A 23454-nucleotide genomic window follows, 5' to 3' on the forward strand; every position below is an offset into this window, starting at 1 on the left:
AATTATTTGATTTCAAAGTTTGTCTTTCATGTATAAAAAATAAAATGAGTATTCCAGGACAGAGTGGGCTTCCTACATGTTTCAGACAAGACAATTTCCTGTTGCACAATGAATGGGTTGTAAGATGTTTCAATGAAGTTAACCTGCAGAGTATATTGTCAATAACATCATGGACAGATAGAAACATTCAGGAGTTACTAGCTTCTGCTTCTGGTTCATTTGATTCTAGGACTGGAGATAAAACCGAGCTGTTTGCGGATCTGACAGATTTCCCTGTAATCCGAGAGAGGAAGGAGGAGATCCAGGATGTTCTATCCCAGATCCAGGAACACCGGCGAGAGATCCGGCTCATCCTGAAAAATCCCTCCCTGGATTATGTGACTGTGTCAGGCCAGCAGGTACCAGCAGTGAACCCAGCAACCCTATTCCTGCCACTGAGGCTGCATGATCCAGTATATGATCATAATATAGGGCTCTGTGCTGTTGTTAGATGAAGCAGTCTTTCAACATTTTCAAGGATTTTAATCAAATCAGCAGCTAGCAGGCATACTCTGACTGCCGAGAAAATTAGAAAGACCTGGTTAGTGAACTGAGGAGAAACAGTGCTGATTTTTCAGAAAGTGTCCAGTGTCTTTTACCCCTTTCCACTGGCACATTGAAGCGGTGAGGGCCCCAGGCCCTTAAGGTACAGGTGGCTCTCCACTGGCTATTTGTGGAGAAGAGCAAGAATCAAACCGTGAATCTGTCTCGGAGCTGAGCAGGGCCAGGGGCGGTGTTAGCTATGTGTGGCATTACGTTGTGGCGTCTAGATTGTCAACTCCACATTGCTGCTCCCTCTGAGAAGCATTCTTCTCCTCTTTGCGTAATCAGCCCGTCGTTGCATTTCAGCTGTGTTCACTGACATATGAAGAACAAAAATAGAAAAACAACCACAACCTCTGGATCTGTCACTCACCTTGAATACAATGCCTCTTAACTGAGATCCCTACAGCTTTCTCTGAGAAGTCACTGAGATCCCTACAGCTTTCTCTGAGAAGTCACTGAGATCCTACCCCTTTCTCTGAGAAGTCACTGAGATCCTACCCCTTTCTCTGGGAAGTCACTGAGATCCCTACAGCTTTCTCTGAGAAGTCACTGAGATCCCTACAGCTTTCTCTGAGAAGTCACTGAGATCCTACCCCTTTCTCTGGGAAGTCACTGAGATCCCTACAGCTTTCTCTGAGAAGTCACTGAGATCCTACCGCTTTCTCTGAGAAGTCACTGAGATCCCTACCCCTTTCTCTGAGAAGTCACTGAGATCCTACCGCTTTCTCTGGGAAGTCACTGAGATCCTACCGCTTTCTCTGAGAAGTCACTGAGATCCTACCCCTTTCCCTGAGAAGTCACTGAGATCCTACCCCTTTCCCTGAGAAGTCACTGAGATCCTACCGCTTTCTCGTGATTGTTGCTGAATAGTTGCACACACGTAATCACACACATTTGCATACTATACCAACTAGGGGACTTTCTTGTTCTAGTATTCCTTCGTTGCGTCTCTTTTTAGTATGCTGATTGAGTGTTTAAAGTTATGGAAACACAATCTCAATTTGCTATGCAGTACAGCACGAAGCTGACCCGTTCCTGAGAAGGCTTTCAGTGCGACTCAGATCTTCATTTTTATCTGGAGTAGAATTTCCCTCCTGTGTGTTGATCAGAGGGGTTCACATTATACTTTGAAATTGGGATGGGGCTCCTCTGCATCTTGGTCCTGTGGAAATGCAGTGCTTAGAATGGGGCCTGACTTAAGTATAAAGCTGGTCTGGTGCTATGTGTTCTACACATCCTGTACCGTACAGCAGTAGAGGGTTGTTGTCCTCTCCCTACTCCAGTTGTCATTTTATGCTTACACATCGTTGGGTCAGTTGGGCTGGTGTTTTTTCACCCTAGTTTTTTTTCCCCTCTAACTTACAGCAGTTATGTACTTTACCTTCTACATTTCTATTGTTGCTGGATTGTCTACAGGGGCTGTAAATCAATTCTTTCACAACATGCTTCCTTACGTTATGTTACTCAAATATTAATTGCCTTTCCTTCAGCGTGATAGGAATTGGCTTAACTTCAGTCCTGTAAATGTCCCCTTCCACCTATTATCACCTCTTTGAAATGTCACAGCTAGAATGTAATGGATGTTAATGAGGACAAGCTCCTGATCATATCTCTTTTAATATCACATTTATCTAATTTCCACTCCCATGGGAAATAAGAGCAATGGAAGTATACACTTAGAAGTAAATTGCTGTACACTATTTAAATGTTCAGAATATAAAGTACGTCTACACAGCATAGCATGCTAACCTTGTGTTTTTAATTATTACGGTATGTGTACAGTGTAACATTTATCATGGTTTTAAATGAGCTACACTGCTATTGTAATCCATGCAATAAATGGTGCGCTTGTTATATGCATGCCTAGTGTTTTGCCTGGGTATCCAGTCGGCTCTGCTCACTCTCTTCTTATGCTCGCTCCCTTTGAAGGGATATCTGCCATTGTTTTTCCAGTCTGCAAAATCTGTGTCTGCCTTTAAAAGCCGTTGTGTTTTGAGATGTCTTGGACAGGCCTGTAAAGTTACGTGAGATGTCGTTTATTATTATTATTATTATTATTATTATTATTATTTATTTCTTAGCAGACGCCCTTATCCAGGACGACTTACAATCGTAAGCAAATACATTTCAAGTGTTACAATTACAAATAATACAATAAGAGCAAGAAATACTGTATGTATGATATTATGTGTAGAGACTTTCTATTTACCAATGCTTGTCTTTTTTAGTTTCTGATCGAGGTCAAGAACACCATGATGTCAAAAGTACCACCTGACTGGGTCAAAATTAGCAGGTATTTGAAATACTAACTTGTGTGTGAATTTTCTGTGTGACCAAACTGATTCACTATTTTATTGTGGACAAGAAACCCTTTTTTAGAATGGCTGCTGCTGTTGTAGGATTTTATTTCATTTTATTTCTGGTGCTAGACCCAGTCCTCCATATTTCTACCACTGACAGAATAATCAAGTTTTTTGTTGATGCAGTCAAATGATTGAGGTTTGCACATCCTGTACATTTGTCTGCCATAGACACAGGTGCAGTATGACCCCTGTAACATTCCCATAATTATAGTCAGAACTTTAGGGACTGTTTTAAGGAATGCTTTGTTCAGGATTTTCTTCTTTTTTAAATCAAGTTTTCAGTTAATGAAACCTTTTCAACTGTTTTCTTTGTTTATTCTAATTTGACAAAGCACAATTATAAACTTAAGTCTTCCAAAAACAGTCCTACAAAAAAAAAAAAAACACATCTTCAACCTGTCCTTCATGTTTTGTCAGTAGGGCCCATTATCTGAAAACCTGACAGTTTTATTCCACGTGGGGGTGCAGGTTCCAGACGATGGGAGGATATAGTGGCAGTGCCTGTATCTTTGTAACTACACACGCACACACACACGACACTGCAGGCACAATTGTATTTATTGTTTGTTACGTTTGTTACTCGACGGTCACATTTGTCTCGACCGCTGCTCTGCAAAAATAATAATATTATTACATTTGTTACAGGACAGCCATATTTGTTTTAACATCTGGTCAGCAAGAATGGGGAGGTTAAAAAACGCACTCTTCATCAGTTAAAAGCTATCCTGAAACAGCACGTCTCTATCTGGGGACTGCAGAGGATTCCACAGGGAGTGCTGTTACAATATTTTTTAAATTGCTGTCTGAAAGGGTGATCAGGTTTTAAGCTGGGCCATCAGTTCTTGTGTTTTTACATTTTCAGCTCGGTATCTGTTTGGAGGGGTAGATAATTGGAATTATTGTCTGCTGTTTATAAAGCACTGATCATGCTGGCTTGTGTGTATTGAGACTGAAGTACAAGTGAAGTGATTGCAGCTGATGGAAATTGATTTTTCCCACTTTCTCCAAAGCTGCGGAGTTGCACGTAGTGCAGCAAATGATGAAGTGAAACCCAGTCTTTGGGATTCATTCAGTGGCTGATGAGTCAATTATACTGGCATAAGACACATACTTCCCTCTCATATACAGAGCTTGCTCTTCAGTTGAATGGGAGACATTCGCCTTTGAACCGTATGGTGGTTCAAGTCCAGCCCTTGCCTTTCCATTCAGTGGAGATACCAATTCTTTACAATGGGGCCCTGCAGTAGCCAATGGGGATGTGAGCTGGAATCTAAGGGTTTAATATTATACAAATATGGACTGGAGTGAAGGCGTATAGTGGAAAACTGTTGTCCACGAGAGGGATGTGGTGTCTGACTGGGGATTATATTATATATTTGTTTTATAAACTGTGAAAAACAGCTTTATCTGCTTTTGGTTTCCCTTTTTTCTTTTTTTTTCTTGTTTTTTCTCCATGAAATCTCTGTCAGTTTTTGGAGAGGAGATACTGCTGAAAGATGGCAGTAGATTTTGTTTTTAGCGTTGTTTAGAATTTGTTGAAGCTGCTGTTCAGAAAGCTGAGGAAAACCCGCTATGAGAATATGTGCTGCTGTTATGTAAAAAATTCAACTATATGTGCTGTTGCTATGAACGACAGTTGTTAAGAACTTTGGGGGCTATGGTGCCAACTATAATCTGTCACGTGATGGTGTTTTAACAAGTCACAAGACGGATTTTAAAACCAAGGTTTTAATAAAATGTGATACATCGCTGAGAGCCGTTATGTATCCTCTATATTCTCATTGCAGTGGCCTTCGAGGTTCTGAGGGTTTTGTAATAGTCAACGAAGGGATTTGAAATGCAGAGTTTCAGCACAAGAAGTGGTTAAAGTTTAAGCTTCAAGCCTTGGCCTTCAGCCCCGCCGCTGCTTCCCGGAATCTCACTCGCCTCTCATTCATTCAGGAGTGTGTCGTCGTGCACTTCATGTCCTCGACTGTGTGAAGTGTGTGGGAGGCCGGAATTTGTATTCTGCTCCGCAGGGAGGGGGCGGATCTATGCACTGTTCCTGAATGGAGTGGCATTGGCTTGAGCGGATTTCAGTGCCGGAGAGAAATGGAAAATGGGTTTGTTTTCTTTTACTATAGAAAAGAGTGAAAGCGAGGTGGGAGGGATGAATTGGATGGAATTTATTGTGAAAGAGGAACTTGGTGGCTTTTAAACTGCAGTTTCATTAATTAGTTTCCTTTTTTCTTTTCTTTTTTTAAGTGTATTTTTTATTTTTTTTTCAGATGCTCAGAACCGGTTCAGTTTGAATGGCTGTCGAACTGGAAGTAGCATTTTACACATTGTTTTTTAAGCAGGCAGTCGTGTAATGTAGAAAAAGGCGTGGCTTTATTATGTTGTACTAGTCGCCTGGGAATACTGATGCACACTCCTTGACACTTGACCCCTGACCCTTTAGAAAGCGACCCAAAAAAATTTCAAATAAACATTCTTTTTTTTTCTTCTGATGAATAGCCCTAGTTTGATCTAAGATGTTTAACATTTATCTTCAAATACAGTCCTAAAATATATATATATATATACTGTGTGTGTGTGTGTGTGTGTGTATGTATGTGTATGTGTGTGTATGTATATATATATATAATGTATAAAACTATGGATATTTTAATTTTGAATGGGCTGGAAAACAAAAGTACTATAATTAATACAATATAATACAGTAAATTACCTACGTATTTAATAAAGGAGATAGGCCCTCTTCGGTACGGTACAATGCATGTTAATTATTTTCGAGCCTCTTTTATGCATTGGTTTCCATCTCTTTTGATACAGTCGTTGTATGTTTTGTTATATGAACGAATGTGAACGTGGTCAATGCTGTCACCGAATACATTCCGAACAGTGGTGCTTTGAATATTTGTCCCAGCTCTAGTTGTGTACAGTGAAAGTCGAGGATCTTTTCAATAAACTGTATTGTCAGTTAACCAGACCACTACCTGCTCCCAATAAAACACCTCCTTAGCTGTTTAACATTGTGCTGTGTTTCTAAAACAGAGCTCCTCATTTTGTAAGCAGTGCAGAATGTACTTTAATAAACTGATGAAGTAACAACACACAAATGTGCGCTGAATATTTATAATGACTGATATCTGAGTTCAGCTTAGTAAACTAAACTAAATCACGCATTTTAAACTTGACACCCCCACCCCTAGGCATGAAATACTACCACCTGTCACTTATAAGTATGTGTATTATTGAGGTTCACACTGCGGTCAAACACTTTTAATGTCATTTGAAAGTGTTGACTTTCACCAAATATAGCAAGAAAGCTGTAAACACTATAGGGCTCTGTATGCTATATCGTGCCACCAGATTGTGGGGTACATGGGAGCCACGACCATGTCGTCTTGTAACTGGTTCTGCAGGTAACGCGCTGCCTTATCAAGGGGGAGCACTGTACTTGTAAACCTCCTGTTCTTTTATTTCTCAAAGTAACATTAAGTGGAACTCTGGTTAATATCACTCACATTTAAACAGTCATAAAACAGAGTGTGATAATCATGAAGGTGACAGTAACCCCATTGATTCCCATTATGTCCTGGCCAGGACATTTGTTGTGATACTAAGCAGGGTTTGATTGCATTATATTAGAATATGTTGATGTTTATTTTTTTAATCTGTCTCTTTGTCACTATATCAATTGTGTCGTTCAGTTCTTTTTAGCCATTTATTGCTGCAGAAAAATCTGAACCTTTCCCAATATACTGTACGCATGATTGCTAATTCTGCTGTCTTTCTGGGCTGCTTCATAGCCATTAAATAATTGAGACTGCATTAGAAGCTGTCAAAAATCACAGTTAACAAGCTGTGTTTTTCAAATGGGTTAACTGTTTATTCAGTTCAGAAATCTCAGAATAGTGTGTGTCCCTTGCATACTGAATTCTCATTATCATGTGAAAGGAATGCTTTTCTCCTCGCTTTCAAGTGCCAGCATCTTAGTAACCAAGTGCTTTTATCCCTTATCTGTCGGCGCTGAAAACAGAGTTTCTATATTAATGGCACTTTAATTTTTGGTTTCATTCATCCCAAGGTCTCGGTACCGGGCTGATAATAAAGTGAAGAATGACATTGCTGATTGCCTAGTAACCTGCCTCCCTTTTCTCTGCAGCACAAAGGCAGTGGGCCGTTTCCACACGCCTTTTATAGTGGAGAAGAGCCGGCTCCTCGGCCAACTGCGTGAACAGCTCACCCTCGACTGCTGCAGCGAGTGGATCAGCTTCCTCCAGTACGTCTCTGCAACCCCAGGACACTGCCTGTGCAAACCACGGGAGGGCTGATCCTACGAGAAATCTGTATATTCAAAAGGGGTTAGCCCTTTGTGACGCCTCCACTTTTACCAGGCTTCTCCAGTGGATACACTATGCATTTAGCATGTTTTAACCTGGGTTTCCATGTTCTGTGCATTTAGCATGTTTTAACCTGGGTTTCCATGTTCTGTGCATTTAGCATGTTTTAACCTGGGTTTCCATGTTCTATGCATTTAGCATGTTTTAACCTGGGTTTCCATGTTCTATGCATTTAGCATGTTTTAACCTGGGTTTTCATGTTCTATGCATTTAGACACCTTGTGGTGTTAACTTGCTTTTGCATTAAACTTTACCCCCCCTTATTGAATAACTTTAAGATCCTTTATCCCAGTGTGATGGAACTTATTGAATAAGACCATTTATGCCAATGTGATGGAACTTATTGAATAAGATCCTTTATCCCAGTGTGATGGAACTTATTGAATAAGATCCTTTATCCCAGTGTGATGGAACTTATTGAATAAGATCCTTTATCACAGTGTGATGGAACTTATTGAATAAGATCCTTTATCCCAGTGTAATGGAACTTATTGAATAAGATCCTTTATCACAGTGTGATGGAACTTATTGAATAAGATCCTTTATCACAGTGTGATGGAACTTGGTCAGACCAGTGTAATGTATCCTGGCATATCAACGTTTCTACCTGGTGGTATGTGTCTGACTGATGCCTTTTATTTAAGCTTGCATATTATTGGACGAAGTCCGCTGCCATCTGGTGATGTACATTGTTTATTGGTTTACTACGCGATGTGTGCATTTAGTAACCATTGGAGACAGTTGGTACAGTGTTAAGTTTGCTCTTGTTACGATGGATGGGTGGCTGGTGCATGCAAAAGGAAAGCACCCAGCAGTGACATATAGAAAAGCCAGTGGCATGTAGGATTTTTTTTTTTAGTATAGTTTGTTTAGTATAAAGGCTACTTTTCAACCTTACAGCTATTTTTATAATTTCCATGTATATATTAGGAACGCTTGCATGCAGTTTCTTTCAGTAATGTAATTTGATATTACTCATGTTGTTCTTTCCCTTCACAGCCAGTTTGGTGAGCACTACCACACAATCAGGAAAGCAGTTTGTCACCTAGCAACAGTTGACTGCATCTTCTCATTGGCGGAAGTTGCTAAGCAAAGCAATTATTGCAGGTAACTAATTTAGTCTTTATTCTATCTTGTTCAGTTAATGATTTTGACCAACTGACATTCTAGAACTTTCTGGAGGTAGTGTTCTAAAGACACACAGCCATTAGGAAGAAGCTTGCATAACAGAGTGTCCTGCTGACAAGTCTTATGAAATATCCTGAAGGATCTCTCCTCTCTCTCTCTCTCTCTCTCTCTCTCTATCTATCTATCTATCTATCTATCTATCTATTACACAATTTTAAAAGCTTGGCTGAAACAAATTACTTTAACAGAGAAAATGTCTGGTGGCTTTGTATTATATTACCTAGTTGTTTTGGGTCTAGCATTGTCATGCTAACAGGTGTTTTTCTCCTTCCAAAAATAGAAGTTAATTAAAAATTAAGAAGTTTTGTAAGCAACGCTTTATATGCGTTCTAATGCTTACATTGCATTAGGACCAATGGATTCCACAGCTATGGCAAATGTCAATAATTCAGTGTAGATTAAACTGCTTCCTGTCCTTTCTAAAACCAGCAAGGTTCTAGAGAGCCTCATTTCCTCTCTTAATGTGGTTCACTACCAGGGCGAGAGATCAGTACTGGATGCGCTTCATGGAATCACCCAGCCAGGCGGAGATGAGGAATGGTCACCCAAGATTGACCACTTTAACCTTTCCTATTGAACAGGCTTTTGAAAAGGGGCTGCTGTTCATTAACCTCACCTGGAAGAACATTAAGTAAAAAAACAGAAATCAAATAAAACATCTTTATTAAGTTCATCCTTTTTATTATATGAATCAATAGTTGTTGCAGCTAATTCACCCCCCTTCCATTTTATAGTCCTCTCATTAGACTCCATGCCAGCGCCTTTCTAGGGAAACTTCCTTTGAAGTGAACAAACTGCAGGTCTTTTAAAAAACAAACAAACAATGATCTTCATTGGTTTCCAGGACAGAGGTTTGTAACCTGTAGTTTGTGAGTAAACCACAAGTGGTCAGTTTATTTCCATTAGCCTTTCACATATTTGCTGATGTAATCACCGTAGTACTGGGGACATGTGACAAGGTGGTCCTCAAAAGTCAAAGCAGGATAAAAAATAAAAATCCTCCCAGATCCCCAACATTGAAGACCATAAACAAGACTAAAGGAATAGCACATCCCAACATCCCAGTTGTTTCTCATCTACCTACTCCTGCCTAAATCAATGAAAAGCAATGCTCAAATGGAGCTTCTATGATTTTGTCTGCAATTTTATTTTAATGAGCATAACCATACAGAGCTATTGTTTTGCTTGTAGTTTTAAAGATGTTTTTGGTCGTGCCCTGCACACCAGAATATGAGTGTGATAGCCTGTGTCGTGTAATGGAGAGCAGAGGGGAAGCTCTTCAGTATAAAAAAGTTGAGAGGTGAGATATTGGGGTATTGGGGTCCGTGAAAACAAAGCAGCCAGACAATTTGAATTGTCCTTGAATTCTCCTAATAGCCACTTTTAAAAAGTATAAAATAATAACAAATATGGAAGCTGCAGTTATTGGTCCTAACACTTCATAAAATGACAATGTCAAATTGATCTTGAAAGCCCGCACAGCAAATTTCATGGTGAGGAATTCTCCATGCTTGAGTGCCAGATGGTCTTTTTTTTATTCTTTTTCTCTCCTACAACAAACAAGCCACTTCATACAGAGACTTTTGATTTCCTGTGTCAGTTATTCTTTTGGTATTTTATCTTTTTTTTTTTTTTTCTAGACCGGTGGTGCTGTTTTGAAGTTGTTTGATTTTTTGCCCTTGTCTAGACCGGTGGTGCTGGAAGATGAGAGGCAGATAATAATAAAGAATGGCCGGCACCCTGCTATTGATGTACTGATGGGAGAACAGGACCAGTATGTACCCAACAGCACTGAACTCCTCGTGAGTATCGCACTGCGGATGAAGGAGTGTTAGTCATGCATTACTTCCTCAGAAGTGTGCGAGCTTCGTTCTCACTGGACGACTTTATCTTTTGGGACATGTTTCCCTTTTTCTTTAGGATTCGGAATGCGTGCCTTGAATTTTGTCCAAGGCCTAAATCAGTATTTCTCTTTTATATTGTAACTCTGTCCAGAGTTTTGAGGAGGGGCTGTTTCCCAGCTGTGCTCCTCCTTTAAGGAACTCCCAGCCACTTAATTTGCACTTGCAAAGAATTGCCGTTGTGTAAGTCAATGTGCACCAATAATTAATATATATTATTTATATTGGTGCTTAGACGAACGTGTGTGTGTGTGTGTGTGTCTGTCTCTCTGCATGCGACTATCTCTGCACGCGTCTATCTCTGCACGCGTCTATCTCTGCACGCGTCTATCTCTGCACGCGTCTATCTCTGCACGCGTCTATCTCTGCACGTGTGTGTCTCTGTGTGTGTGTGTGTGTGTCTGCGTGTCCCTCTCTGTGTGTTTCTCTGTGTGTGTGTGTGTGTGTGTGTGTGTGTGTGTGTGTGTGTGTCCCTCTCTCTTTCTCTCTTTGCCCCTCTCTGTGTTTCTCTCTCTCTCTCTCTGTCCCTCTCTGTGTTTCTCTCTCTCTCTCTCTCTCTCTCTCTCTCTCTCTCTCCCTCTCTCCCTCTCTCCCTCTCTCCCTCTCTGTGTTGTGGTATTATTGTGCTGTTGGTTCTCATGGCAGCTGCTTTAGCTGGAGCAGGGGTAGGCAACCCTGGTCCTGGAGTGCCACAGACACTTCTGGTTTTTGTTTTACCCAAGCCCTAATTGATTCAATGATTGGTTCAATAATTCAATAATTTCCATGTGTAGATACCTACAGGATTATGGCACTCCAGGACCAGAGTTGCCTACCCCAGATCTAGAGAAATGCTCGTAAGCTTACACTGACAGAAGGATTTAAATCAAGCCTATTAAAACACGTTTAAAACGCCAGCAAACTGAGCTTGTGTCAAAACCGTGTAAGGTAATGAAATTATTTCACATACATTCAAGCAGGAAATCTCCACAGGAAACGACAAGGCAATCTAAAAAGCTTTCAGCAAGTTCATATTTTAATATCATCTGTACAATCATAACACTATAGAATGTGCTTTGCCTGATGTAAAATCTAGGCTGGGTAGGTCATTTTAAATGCTGTGATGTATGTTTTATATTTAGTATCTGATTAGTACTATTGAAAGCTATATCTTAAATAAAAAATACATCATTATTATTTTTTTTTTTTTTTTTAAATCACATTTTATTTACTATTTACATATCCTGGTGAGTGGGCGAGGGCTATTGTGAATATATATATTCACAATTTATGACATGATCCAATAGTTTTTTAGAAAAATAATTTCAACTAGGCACCTAGATAATATCTTACACAAGTCATTTAACACTCTTCTGTCAGGTTCTTTATTTTATTGGAGCTTTTTAGTCCCTGCACAGTATTTTATTTTATTTTATTTTATTTTATTTTATTTATTTATTTATTTATTTATTTATTTATTTATTTATTTATTTGGAATCGCCAATTATTTTACCCCCGATTTTCTCCCAATTTGGAATGCCCAAGTATTCACCCCGATTCACCGCTGCAACCACCACGCTAACTTGGGGGAGATGAAGACGGCTAATTCTTTGGCTTTAAAATATCTGTTCTATTCCTCTCCGAGATAAACTAGCTGATTTTAAACACAATTTGCATTGTTCGAGAGAACCGGAGAGCAGCAGTTGTTTTTCAGAGTTCTTCAGGCTCTCTTGTGCAGCACGCCCACACAGACAGGAAAGAGTGTCGCATTCATCTGTAGAGATGTGAACAGCTGGTGTAGTCAGCTTTTCATGGCTTGCACTTAGTGTATCTTGCAGATTTTTTGTATCACTGAAATGGATGCAGCAGTGTTTATTAAGAATATTAGCATTATTATTAAAATAAATAAATAAATAAATAAATAACAAAAAAAACATAGGCCACTAAAATGTGATTAATGTGGAATACGGACCACGCCTACCAAAAACACAACCTTTTTGTACCACGTCACGCATGACGTATCAAAAGGGAAACAGTTCTCAGCCTGTGTCTGGCCTACAGGTTTGTGAGATTATGGGGTGCAAAGTGTATTTAAAAAAAATTATATTTAACACAAATTTTTTCCCCAGATTTAGCCTAAATCTTGTATTTTTTTCACAGATTTAAACAACAAATCTTTTTTTCAGATTTATAAATCTTGTGAAAAACATTTAAATAAATGGTTAAATGTGTACTTTCAGATATCATTTATAAATCAGAAAAATTTAGCAGTTTCAACATTTAAATCCAGGATGTGAAATAAATCAGAGAAAAAAGCGCCAGTTTTTAAATCTTTTTTGCTCAATCCGTAGTTGGCATGCAAATGAGTTATGCCCATTTGAGTTCACGTGAGCACTGTTTGCATGGAGGAGGGTAGTGCTGCATGTGCAACACGTAAAGTGTTTGCATTCTCGCTGTGCAAAGTTGTCGGTCTGCGCTGAGGATTCCGATGGGAGCGTCGCATTGGCTCTGGCAGGGCCTGTTTCTCCTCCTCGCGCTACAGCAAACCCTGCTGGCCCGGTGCCCATTGAGCTTAAAATCAGACACCTATAGGGGCTCCCGAGTGGCGCATCCAGTAAAAGCATTCGCTAGAGTGCAGGATGCGCTCTATAGCCTGGACGTCGCTGGTTCGAGTCCAGGCTATTCCACAGCCGACCGTGGACGGGAGCTCCGAGGGTGCGGCGCTCAATTGGCTGAGCGTCATCCGGGGGGAGGGAGGGTTAGGTCAGCCAGGGTGTCCTCGGCTCACCGCGCACCAGCGACCCCTGTAGTCTGGCCGGGCGCCTGCGGGCTTGACTGTAAGCTGCCCAGAGCTGCGTTGTCCTCCGACACTGTAGCTCTGAGGCGGCTGCATGGTGAGTCTGCAGAGTGTAAAGAAGCGGGCGGCTGACGGCACACGCTTCGGAGGACAGCGTGTGTTCATCTTCGCCCCTCCCGAGTCAGCGCATGGGTGGTAGCGGTGAGCTGAGCCTAAAAATAATTGGGCATTTCAAATTGGGGAGAAAATAATAAAAACTGATTGGCAACGACTAAATTTAAAAATAAATAAATAAATAAAAAATAAAAAAAAGCAGACACCTGCAGGGCTGGCCTTTGGCCTCCAGAGGTCGGTAGCTCGCTGACATCCGCTCTTGAGTTCCTGGGTGTAAAAGAGGAAGCTGGTTCGATCGGAGGACGCTCACTGAACCTTCAGTTCTCCTGAGCTGTGTGGGGAATTGCTGCGGTGAGGGGGGAAAGTTTGGACATTTCAAATTGGGGAGAAAATCAAGGGTTAAATAATTGGGCACACTAAAATGTATTAAAATAAATTAAATAAAAAAAATTAAGTTGAACCATATTATTATTTTTGAGCTAGGTAATTTTAAAGATCTCTAAATCTGTGTTCTAATTGCATCACCATAGTTTACTGCTAATAAACCAAAATGCTACAACATACAATGCTATTTACCCCGCTATACATCAGTTTGTAATGATGTCGTTTTCCTGTTCATACTGATTAGGTTAAGACTCGGGGGTTAATGCAGTTAAATGAAATGAAATAACATGAGGATGGGAAGTAAGCCCCTGTAGTGTAACCTAGTAAAGGATCATACAGTAATTACACCAATGCTGTGCTGTGTGTTTATATGTTCTTGTTCTTTACAGCATTGGATGCAGCAGCAGACACACCGTGATGCAGAATGTATTAAACTGTCTTTCTTGTTTCTTTAATGAGCACCTTGCTGACACAGTGTAAGCTGTATTGTAATGCCGGTACCTTTCCTGTAACGCAGGGGGACGGTAAGCGGGTGATGATCATTACTGGACCCAACATGGGTGGGAAGAGCTCCTATATAAGACAAGTGGCTGTCATCACCATGATGGCTCAGATAGGCTCCTTCGTGCCGGCTGACGAGGCTGTCGTTGGGATTGTGGATGGCATCTTCACCAGGTAACTTGTTTCATCTCATTGCTGCCGGATCCAATTCGACACGGAGCGCTGGGCCAATCCGAGAGGAACATTCTTGTTGGTGTCTGTGCACAGTAAGAATATCAGGGGAGTGTGGATACTTCCGAGTGACTGCGTTCAACGTGTTTAAGGTTGTTGGGTATTAATAAAAGGGAATAAAACCTCTTAAAGGTCTTAATTACACAAAACCATACTTTCCCTCGTTTGCCTTCTGTCTACACAATTATTGAGTACCAGTCAATGACAATGATCAAAACAACTAAAACTTCTAACATTGGATCTGCACCTTTCTTTGAACCATTTGAAATAACTTTCAGTTCCTCTTCTCGTTTTCATGAATGCGTCCACTCTGCATTGAATTAGGGTAGCAGCCCTGAGCAGGATTAAACCTCTGATTAAACTCAACAGACAAATGCCTCTACCAGTATTTCACATCGGTAGATGATTCAGTCAATCATATATATTTTATTTATTTATTATTTTATTTTTTTAAGAGAAATACTTGAAAAATGAAATTATCTGCACATCCCTATAAGATATTCATACGGATGATCCCAGCTCAGACAGACACGCAGGAAGTTGGCCAAACCAAACTGTGGATCTGCTGTCCACGATATTGTTGAAGGATTCTTTTAGAACCACGTGTTTTTATGTTTTCAAGTTACATAATTATCAAACATGGTGTGTTTTGTGAAAGGACATAATGTTTCCACTCTTCCTAGACATAGGTGAAAAGTGCCTGTCACTGGTGATAGAGGAGTATCTAACACCAGCAGATCAAAATGTGCAATTTCAACAACTTACTACCATTTAGACACTGTTAATTTAGGGGATGGCTGGAGTGTATTTAACTGCATGACTCATGACAGAACGTGCTTGTGACATTTAAAGGGCACTAGTGAAGTTAAATGAAGGTGCCTTGCAGATCATAGTCATTAACTCGTCATGAGACGTTCTGATGTCTTTATTAAGAGTAAAGATTTTCAAATTACAGTTCTGTTTTTCTTCAGTGGTTCTAACTAACAGGTATGGCATGTTGACATTTTTCTTCAGTGGTTCTAGCTAACAGATATGGCATGTTGACATTTTTCTTCAGTGGTTCTAGCTAACAGATATGGCATGTTGACATTTTTCTTCAGTGGTTCTAGCTAACAGGTATGGCATGTTGACATTTTTCTTCAGTGGTTCTAGCTAACAGGTATGGCATGTTGACATTTTTCTTCAGTGGTTCTAGCTAACAGATATGGCATGTTGACATTTTTCTTCAGTGGTTCTAGCTAACAGATATGGCATGTTGACATTTTTCTTCAGTGGTTCTAGCTAACAGATATGGCATGTTGACATTTTTCTTCAGTGGTTCTAGCTAACAGGTATGGCATGTTGACATTTTTCTTCAGTGGTTCTAGCTAACAGGTATGGCATGTTGACATTTTTCTTCAGTGGTTCTAGCTAACAGATATGGCATGTTGACATTTTTCTTCAGTGGTTCTAGCTAACAGATATGGCATGTTGACATTTTTCTTCAGTGGTTCTAGCTAACAGGTATGGCATGTTGACATTTTTCTTCAGTGGTTCTAGCTAACAGGTATGGCATGTTGACATTTTTCTTCAGTGGTTCTAGCTAACAGATATGGCATGTTGACATTTTTCTTCAGTGGTTCTAGCTAACAGATATGGCATGTTGACATTTTTCTTCAGTGGTTCTAGCTAACAGATATGGCATGTTGACATTTTTCTTCAGTGGTTCTAGCTAACAGGTATGGCATGTTGACATTTTTCTTCAGTGGTTCTAGCTAACAGGTATGGCATGTTGACATTTTTCTTCAGTGGTTCTAGCTAACAGGTATGGCATGTTGACAGCAACACATAAGGGAACTTGATTCACTAGATGCCGCAGGCTCTTAACCCTAAACTGACACTTTGCTCACCTGGCCTCTGGTGAAAGAGAATCTGACCACGTCAAGTCAGCAGCAGCTTCTGAACTCGAGTCAAAGCACCTGTAACAGAGGAAAGTTCAGTGAAACACCAAGATTTGAGTAATCGCAAAAAAAATGATTGGAACATAGAGGCAATAATATGAAAAATGTGAATGAAGTTCCTAATGGATTCCTCCTGTTTCCGTTTTTATATCTTTGGGGCTATTTGTTTCCCAGTCTTTAACATATAAGTTAAGTATGTTAAATTATAAGTAACTGCCAACAACATAAAACAAAGGGGTGTTGTGCTGTGTCCATGACAACACCATGGAAACAGAATCATGTTGCATAACCTGAGAAAACATGCCGAGTAAAATTAGGAATTGGGGAAATAGAGCCAAGGGAGAACTGGACAGGTTTAACAAATTAAGCTTGCAAATGGAGAACACAGCATCTAAATCTTGCATCAATTTGTGTTTTACTTTTTGGATCCAAAAAAAATCTGATTTATTTTACAATGACAATGGCAGAATAACCACAGTGTATAGCACTATTCCAAATGACAGCATTGCATCTAAGCAGGGCTTAAATTAAGGAAAGTAATCCTCCAAATTCAGCTGTTAAATATAGTTTATTTTGTATAGATTATACTTATGTGAACAGAATACTCCATGAATGTTCCTAGAGTGGTTATTTCACAACCCACTGGTAAAAACTCAGGGGTATATGAAATGTTTCTTGCTGCTGAAAACAGTGGCAAACCAAGTTCAGCCTCAGGCTCAGATCGATCCCAGCGGCAACAGGAAACCAGGCATTACATTGTTGGATCTCTCTGCTGGTATTAGCCATGGTAAATGTCTTGTGAAGTATTTGCTCCAGTGCAATGTTTGGAATAAAAGTTATCAGTGTTAAAAAAGAAATAGCTTGGGACGCTTTTCAAAAGGGGTTTCAGTTCAGATTCCACAGCTTAAAGATGCCATGAATTCCAGCTGCTTGCATCAGTTGATTCGGGTTATTAGAGTGTGAAATCTGGAAGAAGAGGTACAGGCACGTTACGAGTCAGACTAGAAATGGAACTATCAATCATATAGAAGTAAACGGACAGTCAGCATCACAATTTCACTACATCAGGTCCTGCGGTTTTTATCGTAGTTTTTCGGTGGGGGGTGGGGGGGGGGGGTGTCACGGTTTGAGCAGCAAGAGCGAGAGCCCAGTATCTCTTCCACTATAAGAGACATCCTACACACAACATATTAACAACTGGGTAGTATGGTTTATTGTGACAATTAGAAATGATGGCCAGGTGACTTTGCTGTATAACATCTTACAGAAGTCTCAGTAAATCAGACTGGTGGTGTTATTCAAGAACCAGGCACCCTTTCCACTCTAATGGCTAGCCCCTTCACTAAGACTTTACAACCCAGACTGAGAGTAGATAGCGGTCTTTTAATTAGCACGGTCCAAAGGATAGCCGCCTTCCTTGGGGAGGAAAAGCATTGATTTTGGTGGAAAGCCTCTCATTAATGTAAAGTTAATCCTGAAATCTTTGTCACAATCCACCTGTTTTATTTATTTGTTTGTTTTAATTTCCCTGTGGGTCCTTAGTAGCCTCTCCTTAACCAATCCGTTTGTTTAGTGTGACATTCTCTTCCATAAGAACCAGCAGGGTGATGTGGTGTTATATTTAGGGTGACATTCTCTTCCATAAGAACCAGCAGGGTGATGTGGTGTTATATTTAGGGTGACATTCTCTTCCATAAGAACCAGCAGGGAGATGTGGTGTTATATTTAGGGTGACATTCTCTTCCATAAGAACCAGCAGGGAGATGTGGTGTTATACGATTCCTTAGGAGAAGCTGGAATATGGAGATGGAGTGAAAAACAAACAAACAAACAAAAACTTTTGAATCCCAGTGAAATCTGGGGTTTAGCACAGTGTTAAATGCTGTACATTAGTAATGTAATTGTCTGAACTAACTTTCTTGAAATTATTCCTGCTTCTGGCGGCATAGCATTCATTTTTTGTTTACCTATTTACCCTGTGTTTTGGTATTTTTCCATTTTATTAATGGATTCCCTTCCTACATTACATAGCTAAGATGTGTCCTATTCCTTTGATCAAATTGCTAGCAATATTAAAGATACGCATTGCAATATTTCAGGTGTTTGTTGCGATATGAGCATTCTTACAACACGTGCCTTTTTTTCAGAATGAGTTCATTTTTATTCTTCACATCCTCTCCTGCAGTGGTCCATTGCTGAGCATGTCTTGGCTTCATTTTTGATATTTCCACTGTAGTACCTGCAGTCACTTAACGTCCAATGACAAGCTTTGCTGGTAACACAACTTTGTTCAAAGTTTTTTATATAAAGTTAACACACTTTTTATACTGTGTTGAACACGCCTTTAAAGTTGAAATCCTGCTTGCGCCAGGGCTGGGGGCTCATATGGCACTGCATTTCCTTTATCTAGGGGAGATGAAGGCCAATGCAGTCTAGGGGAGAAAAACAGCTGGAGTTTGTTTGCCTCACTATGCTAAAGCGGCCCCTACTGGTCAGTAAGAGAGTAGTCGGGCTCAGCTCTCTCCTCCAGAGTTTAGAAGCTTGGTACCTATTTTCAGTCCTCTGAAGTCTGTAAATGGGTCGTAGTGGTGAGGTGACAAAAACAAAAACCAGCCCCACCTAGTATCAAATTGTATTTATTTCAGTTATCGAGAATAGCTTTTCCTTATCTTTTATTATTCAGTGAAAAATTTAAAAGGTATGAGAAGATTTGTGTTTGGCATGAAAACCACTCAATATTTGAGCTTAGCCATGGGTAAACTATAGTGCCCCCGAGCTTGGGATGGAAGTCAAAGCATCAGGCTACAATCCACTTGTTTGATCTGAAAAGGCCCCTTGTCTTATAGGGCGTGAACTCTGGCATATAGAGAGCCTGATTAACTTCAGCATTGCATCTCTGGGCACACTGACCCTGCACCCCTCTGCTTCGGGAACATGCTGTGTAATAGGAACACTAGTTTATTGTCTTGTTTTGAATTCATGTTTTATAGTGCGGTTGACGTACAGTTTTTACATCAATGCACGAAACGAGGGTCATACAGCAAATAACATGGAGGAAAAAAAGGGATCTTATGGCTCCCAGCGTTCAGCTGCTAACCTCAAGGTCACAACGAGGTAGCGGTGTGCTGTAGTAGTTATGCCTATTCTGGTAATCCACGTCATGCGCACTAACTAAAATTAAATACTGTTAATAAAAGTTAACTGTTAACTGTTAAATTCAATGGTTTGCTGGGACAGTTGGCAGAGGTACAGCAAAACAGTTTTTTCATATTGTAAAATGTGAGACCTGCGCAGTCACAGTCATTTTAAATTTGGTAAGATTTACTAGAATGACTTTGTCCTGTTCACCCACTGTGCCACCTAGTGCCGTAGCAATCCTATCGATATTACCAACAGCGATTCTGATAATAGCAACAAGAGTGATATTTCCAATGCTTGTCTTGTCGCAACTACTGCTGATAATGATGAGAAAACAAAATGGCTTAGTGGAGCCGGGCAGTAAATCAGTCTTGTAAAGACTTGTAAGCACTGAGATATTTTTAGGAGTGACAGGCAAACTAATCTCTGCAACCCCCCACCCCCAGTGCAGCCGGTACAAACGCCAGCAGCACAGCTTAACACAGCCTTCTCATAAGATTTTGTTTCTGTTTGTTTTTGTTATTTTCACCCCGTTACTTCTTGTCAGATTAGGATAAGACTCCTTATCTGAGGGCGTGCCCTGTGGTTAGATTGAATACATTTTGGAGCAATCCTTGCTTGAGATCTACAGGGGTCACTTGTGTATGCTACATTTGTAATTTAGGCAGCTTTGCCTTTGCGGATAGACGTGTTGCTATCTGGAATGCCCTTCCATCTGCTCTTGAATTGCCCACTAGTCCTGCGCTGCTGTGTAATGTAGTCTTCTGTGCGTCTCTCTATTGTAATCTTCGCTGTTTCACCTCAAGTGATAAAGGGTAATTCAGATTGATTTTAATAACCTTCAGAACTTAATGGGGCTTTATATCTATCGTTAATATTAAAAGTAATAATAGGACCTGCAGATCACCAAGGCCTGAGCATCATCTGTTTGTATTGAAGTATATTGGCCTTTCTGCATCACCCAGCTTAAACAAGGTCGTTTTCTTAACCCCCTTGTCATATGTAAAGTGAACTCTTGTCAAACCAGGCATGTGTTTTTAAAATCACCATCCCCAGTTGGCACATACTGTAGATCTACTAAGATTTCAAACATCTAGCTCCAATATTTAAATGTTTATGAGGTACATGCACTTGGGGTAGCCATTGTTCACGAAGTACCTGAAGTGAAACTGGTATGGAAAAAATAATCGCCTTGTAAACAAAATGAGAATTGTACAAGCCACAGCGTCTTCCGATCTGTCTCATTGCATTTATGTTTTGACTGCACTATATAAATTACCAGCAAGAGATACCAGCACAGCAGGAGCCGCTTAGCGTGCTGATTGTTCTGTAGCGTGTGTGTGTGTGTGTTTGTTTGTGTGTTCAGCTAATCTTTCCTTCGGGCAATATTGGGCTATTAAAACAATCCCACTAGGCGCTCCAATGCCTTTTAACTTGTCACTCTTATTCTATAGTGTCTATAGACTCAGACACTATAGAATAAGACTAGCTGCTATTTAGCTCATTTCAGTGAGGTTTTTTTTATAAAAAGTCAGATTTGGCAGATTGATAAGAGCATGCATGCAATGGAATACTGTTATTACAAAAGGGACTGAGCAACTGTGGGCTGAGTTTCTCTTGTCCTTACAAAGCTGCGTCACTCAGTATCTTGTCTACATTCTAAATATTCAAATATACAGTATATATCTACATGTGATATCATGTTGGAAAGCTGTGTGAGAATCCTGGGAACACATTTCTGTGTGTGTCTAGTAGAGCTGTTCATAAACATTGTGGCATTCCAACATACAGTATAGAACAGCAAGCCTTAGTCACTACTGTCACTCCAGGCCAAAAATTTGGGCATCAATTCACCGTTTGCCAGGGGAAGAAAATGTAAGTGATAAAAATATAAATTGATTCAACAGATAGTGACAGTTTTATATAGATTCTTTGCTTATGTCCTAATCAAATCACAATTCACAATTGCCCCATGTTTCTGCTGTTTAGTGCATGAACTTACACAATACGGTATATCTTGTTAACTGAACTTGGCAGGTATCTGGGTGATCAGGAATAATCTTTCTTGGTGACACAACTAAACATTAAGAGACCCAGCGCCGGATAAGTGAATTCAAATGCATGTTACCACAGCAGGATCAGAACTTGTCAGACAGCTGCTTTAGGCTGGCACAGTCTATCCTGTCTGCTCAAAGTGGCTTGTCTCCGTATCCCAGGCGTGACCCTGAGGCTGAGGGGGTCGGCGACGTGTCAGGTCAGTGAAGGAGCAGTGTTGAGATGGCAGATGTCACTGGTGCTGCTGTGTGTTTAACAGGCATTACAGTCCCCTCACAGATTAGCACTGCTGTGCCAGATCAGCAGGCTCGTTATAGGTCTGTGAAGATGTTAAGATGAAAAGCACTGCTTAACGAGAGGAATGTTACTGCTCTATGCAATTGTTGTGCTGTTGTTGGTTGTGTTTTACATGTTCCTGGCCGCACATTTGAGTGAGATTTGAGGTTGGCTGCCGAAAACCAGACACATACAGTAGCAGCAACACCACCAAAACATGCAGGGCTTTTATTACAAGTGGAGTCTAGTGTACTCCAGTTGGTTTTGGCTACGTCAGGAAGGTTTTAGTGATGTGTGTGGTTTTAAAAAGGAAGCTTTGCTAAATGCATGCTTGGAAGCGTACTAGTCCTGCACTCAGCCCAGGGTTTCACAACTACCTTCTATTAAGCATATTATTTAGATGATCAATATCGTCCAGTTTAAATCCACTTTTCCTGCCTTGCAGCTGCACAGACCACTCACAGTAGTGAAGTATTCAAGCTGTGGTAAGTGCAGTTCCGTCAGAGCAGATTCAGCGTGGCCCCCTGCCTGAACGAGGGAGTTCTCAAACCCAGGACATGTTACACGGAGAAGTTATTCACACCAGACTGTTGTGTGTTGATGGGTTTAATCTAATCACCAGTACTGTTCACTAAGGGCAGAAACATGGCGCATTGTTTGGCTCATTCCCATTCTATCCATTGTGTTAAAAAAAAAAAAGAATAGCACGCTGGGGTGCAACACTGATAAGATGGTTTATGAGACTCATGGTTTATGAGACTACTGCATAATACAAAAACAAAACAGAATGCATTGTTGTGCTATTTGCTCTGGTCATATTTTCTCTGGCATATCAATTCACTGCACACTCTTCTGCTGGTATCCTGACTGAAGTATTTTTTTTATAATGATGGATTTCAAGTTTCAACAACTGGATAAGCGTCTCTCTCTCTCTCTCTCTCTCATATTATTCATATATATATATATATATATATATATATATATATATATATATATATATATATATATATATATATATATATATAAAATGTAAACCTGTGTTGGATACAGACAGGCATATGGACAGACAGACGGCCTTCATGTATATGTGCTAAGAATGTGCTTGCCGTGTTTCATTAGAATTGTACAAGGGATTCTGTAGATAAATAAAAGAAAAATCTTTTGTGCCATACTGTCCAGACAGGTAGTCTGACAGACATACAGACACCCCCATTAGAGTAGTTTTTGCAAGACTTAAAGGTACACTATCCCACAGAGGAGCAACCATTGATGTAGACTTGCTTTCCGAAAAGAACATAATAATAATAATAATAATAATAATAATAATAATAATAATAATAATAATAATAAATTACTACATTTATGTCTAATGATGAATTATTGTGTGTGTGTAGGTTTTATTAAAGACAAGGCTAAAATAAAGCTGAACTTGGAAAAAACCCATGTGTATGGCATGCGTTACTTATCCAGCAGTAGCAGTGGTCCTGGCTGAAACACACAATAGTGATGGCCTGTGTTGTGGGGCCTGCACTGCCCACATACTCTGATAAGGTCAGAGATGGAGAATGGCTTCTCCCACACTGCCATCTTAACAAACAGTGGAGCCTGTCTGCT

The 23454-nt window shown here is 40.2% G+C and overlaps 1 protein-coding gene across 1 annotated transcript in view; it reads left to right on the plus strand.

Moving 5' to 3' along the window:
• Window positions 1-23454, plus strand: part of LOC117404116 (DNA mismatch repair protein Msh3-like) — a 75015-nt gene that overhangs the window by 29220 nt on the left and 22341 nt on the right. The window contains exons 15-20 of the mRNA XM_058986625.1: window positions 230-398; window positions 2814-2878; window positions 7099-7215; window positions 8336-8443; window positions 10212-10326; window positions 14217-14374. Coding sequence (XP_058842608.1) covers window positions 230-398; window positions 2814-2878; window positions 7099-7215; window positions 8336-8443; window positions 10212-10326; window positions 14217-14374 — 732 coding nt within the window. The remainder of the gene's footprint in view (window positions 1-229; window positions 399-2813; window positions 2879-7098; window positions 7216-8335; window positions 8444-10211; window positions 10327-14216; window positions 14375-23454) is intronic.

The sequence above is a fragment of the Acipenser ruthenus genome, chromosome 2 (assembly GCF_902713425.1).
Source record: "Acipenser ruthenus chromosome 2, fAciRut3.2 maternal haplotype, whole genome shotgun sequence".
NCBI lineage: Eukaryota > Metazoa > Chordata > Actinopteri > Acipenseriformes > Acipenseridae > Acipenser > Acipenser ruthenus.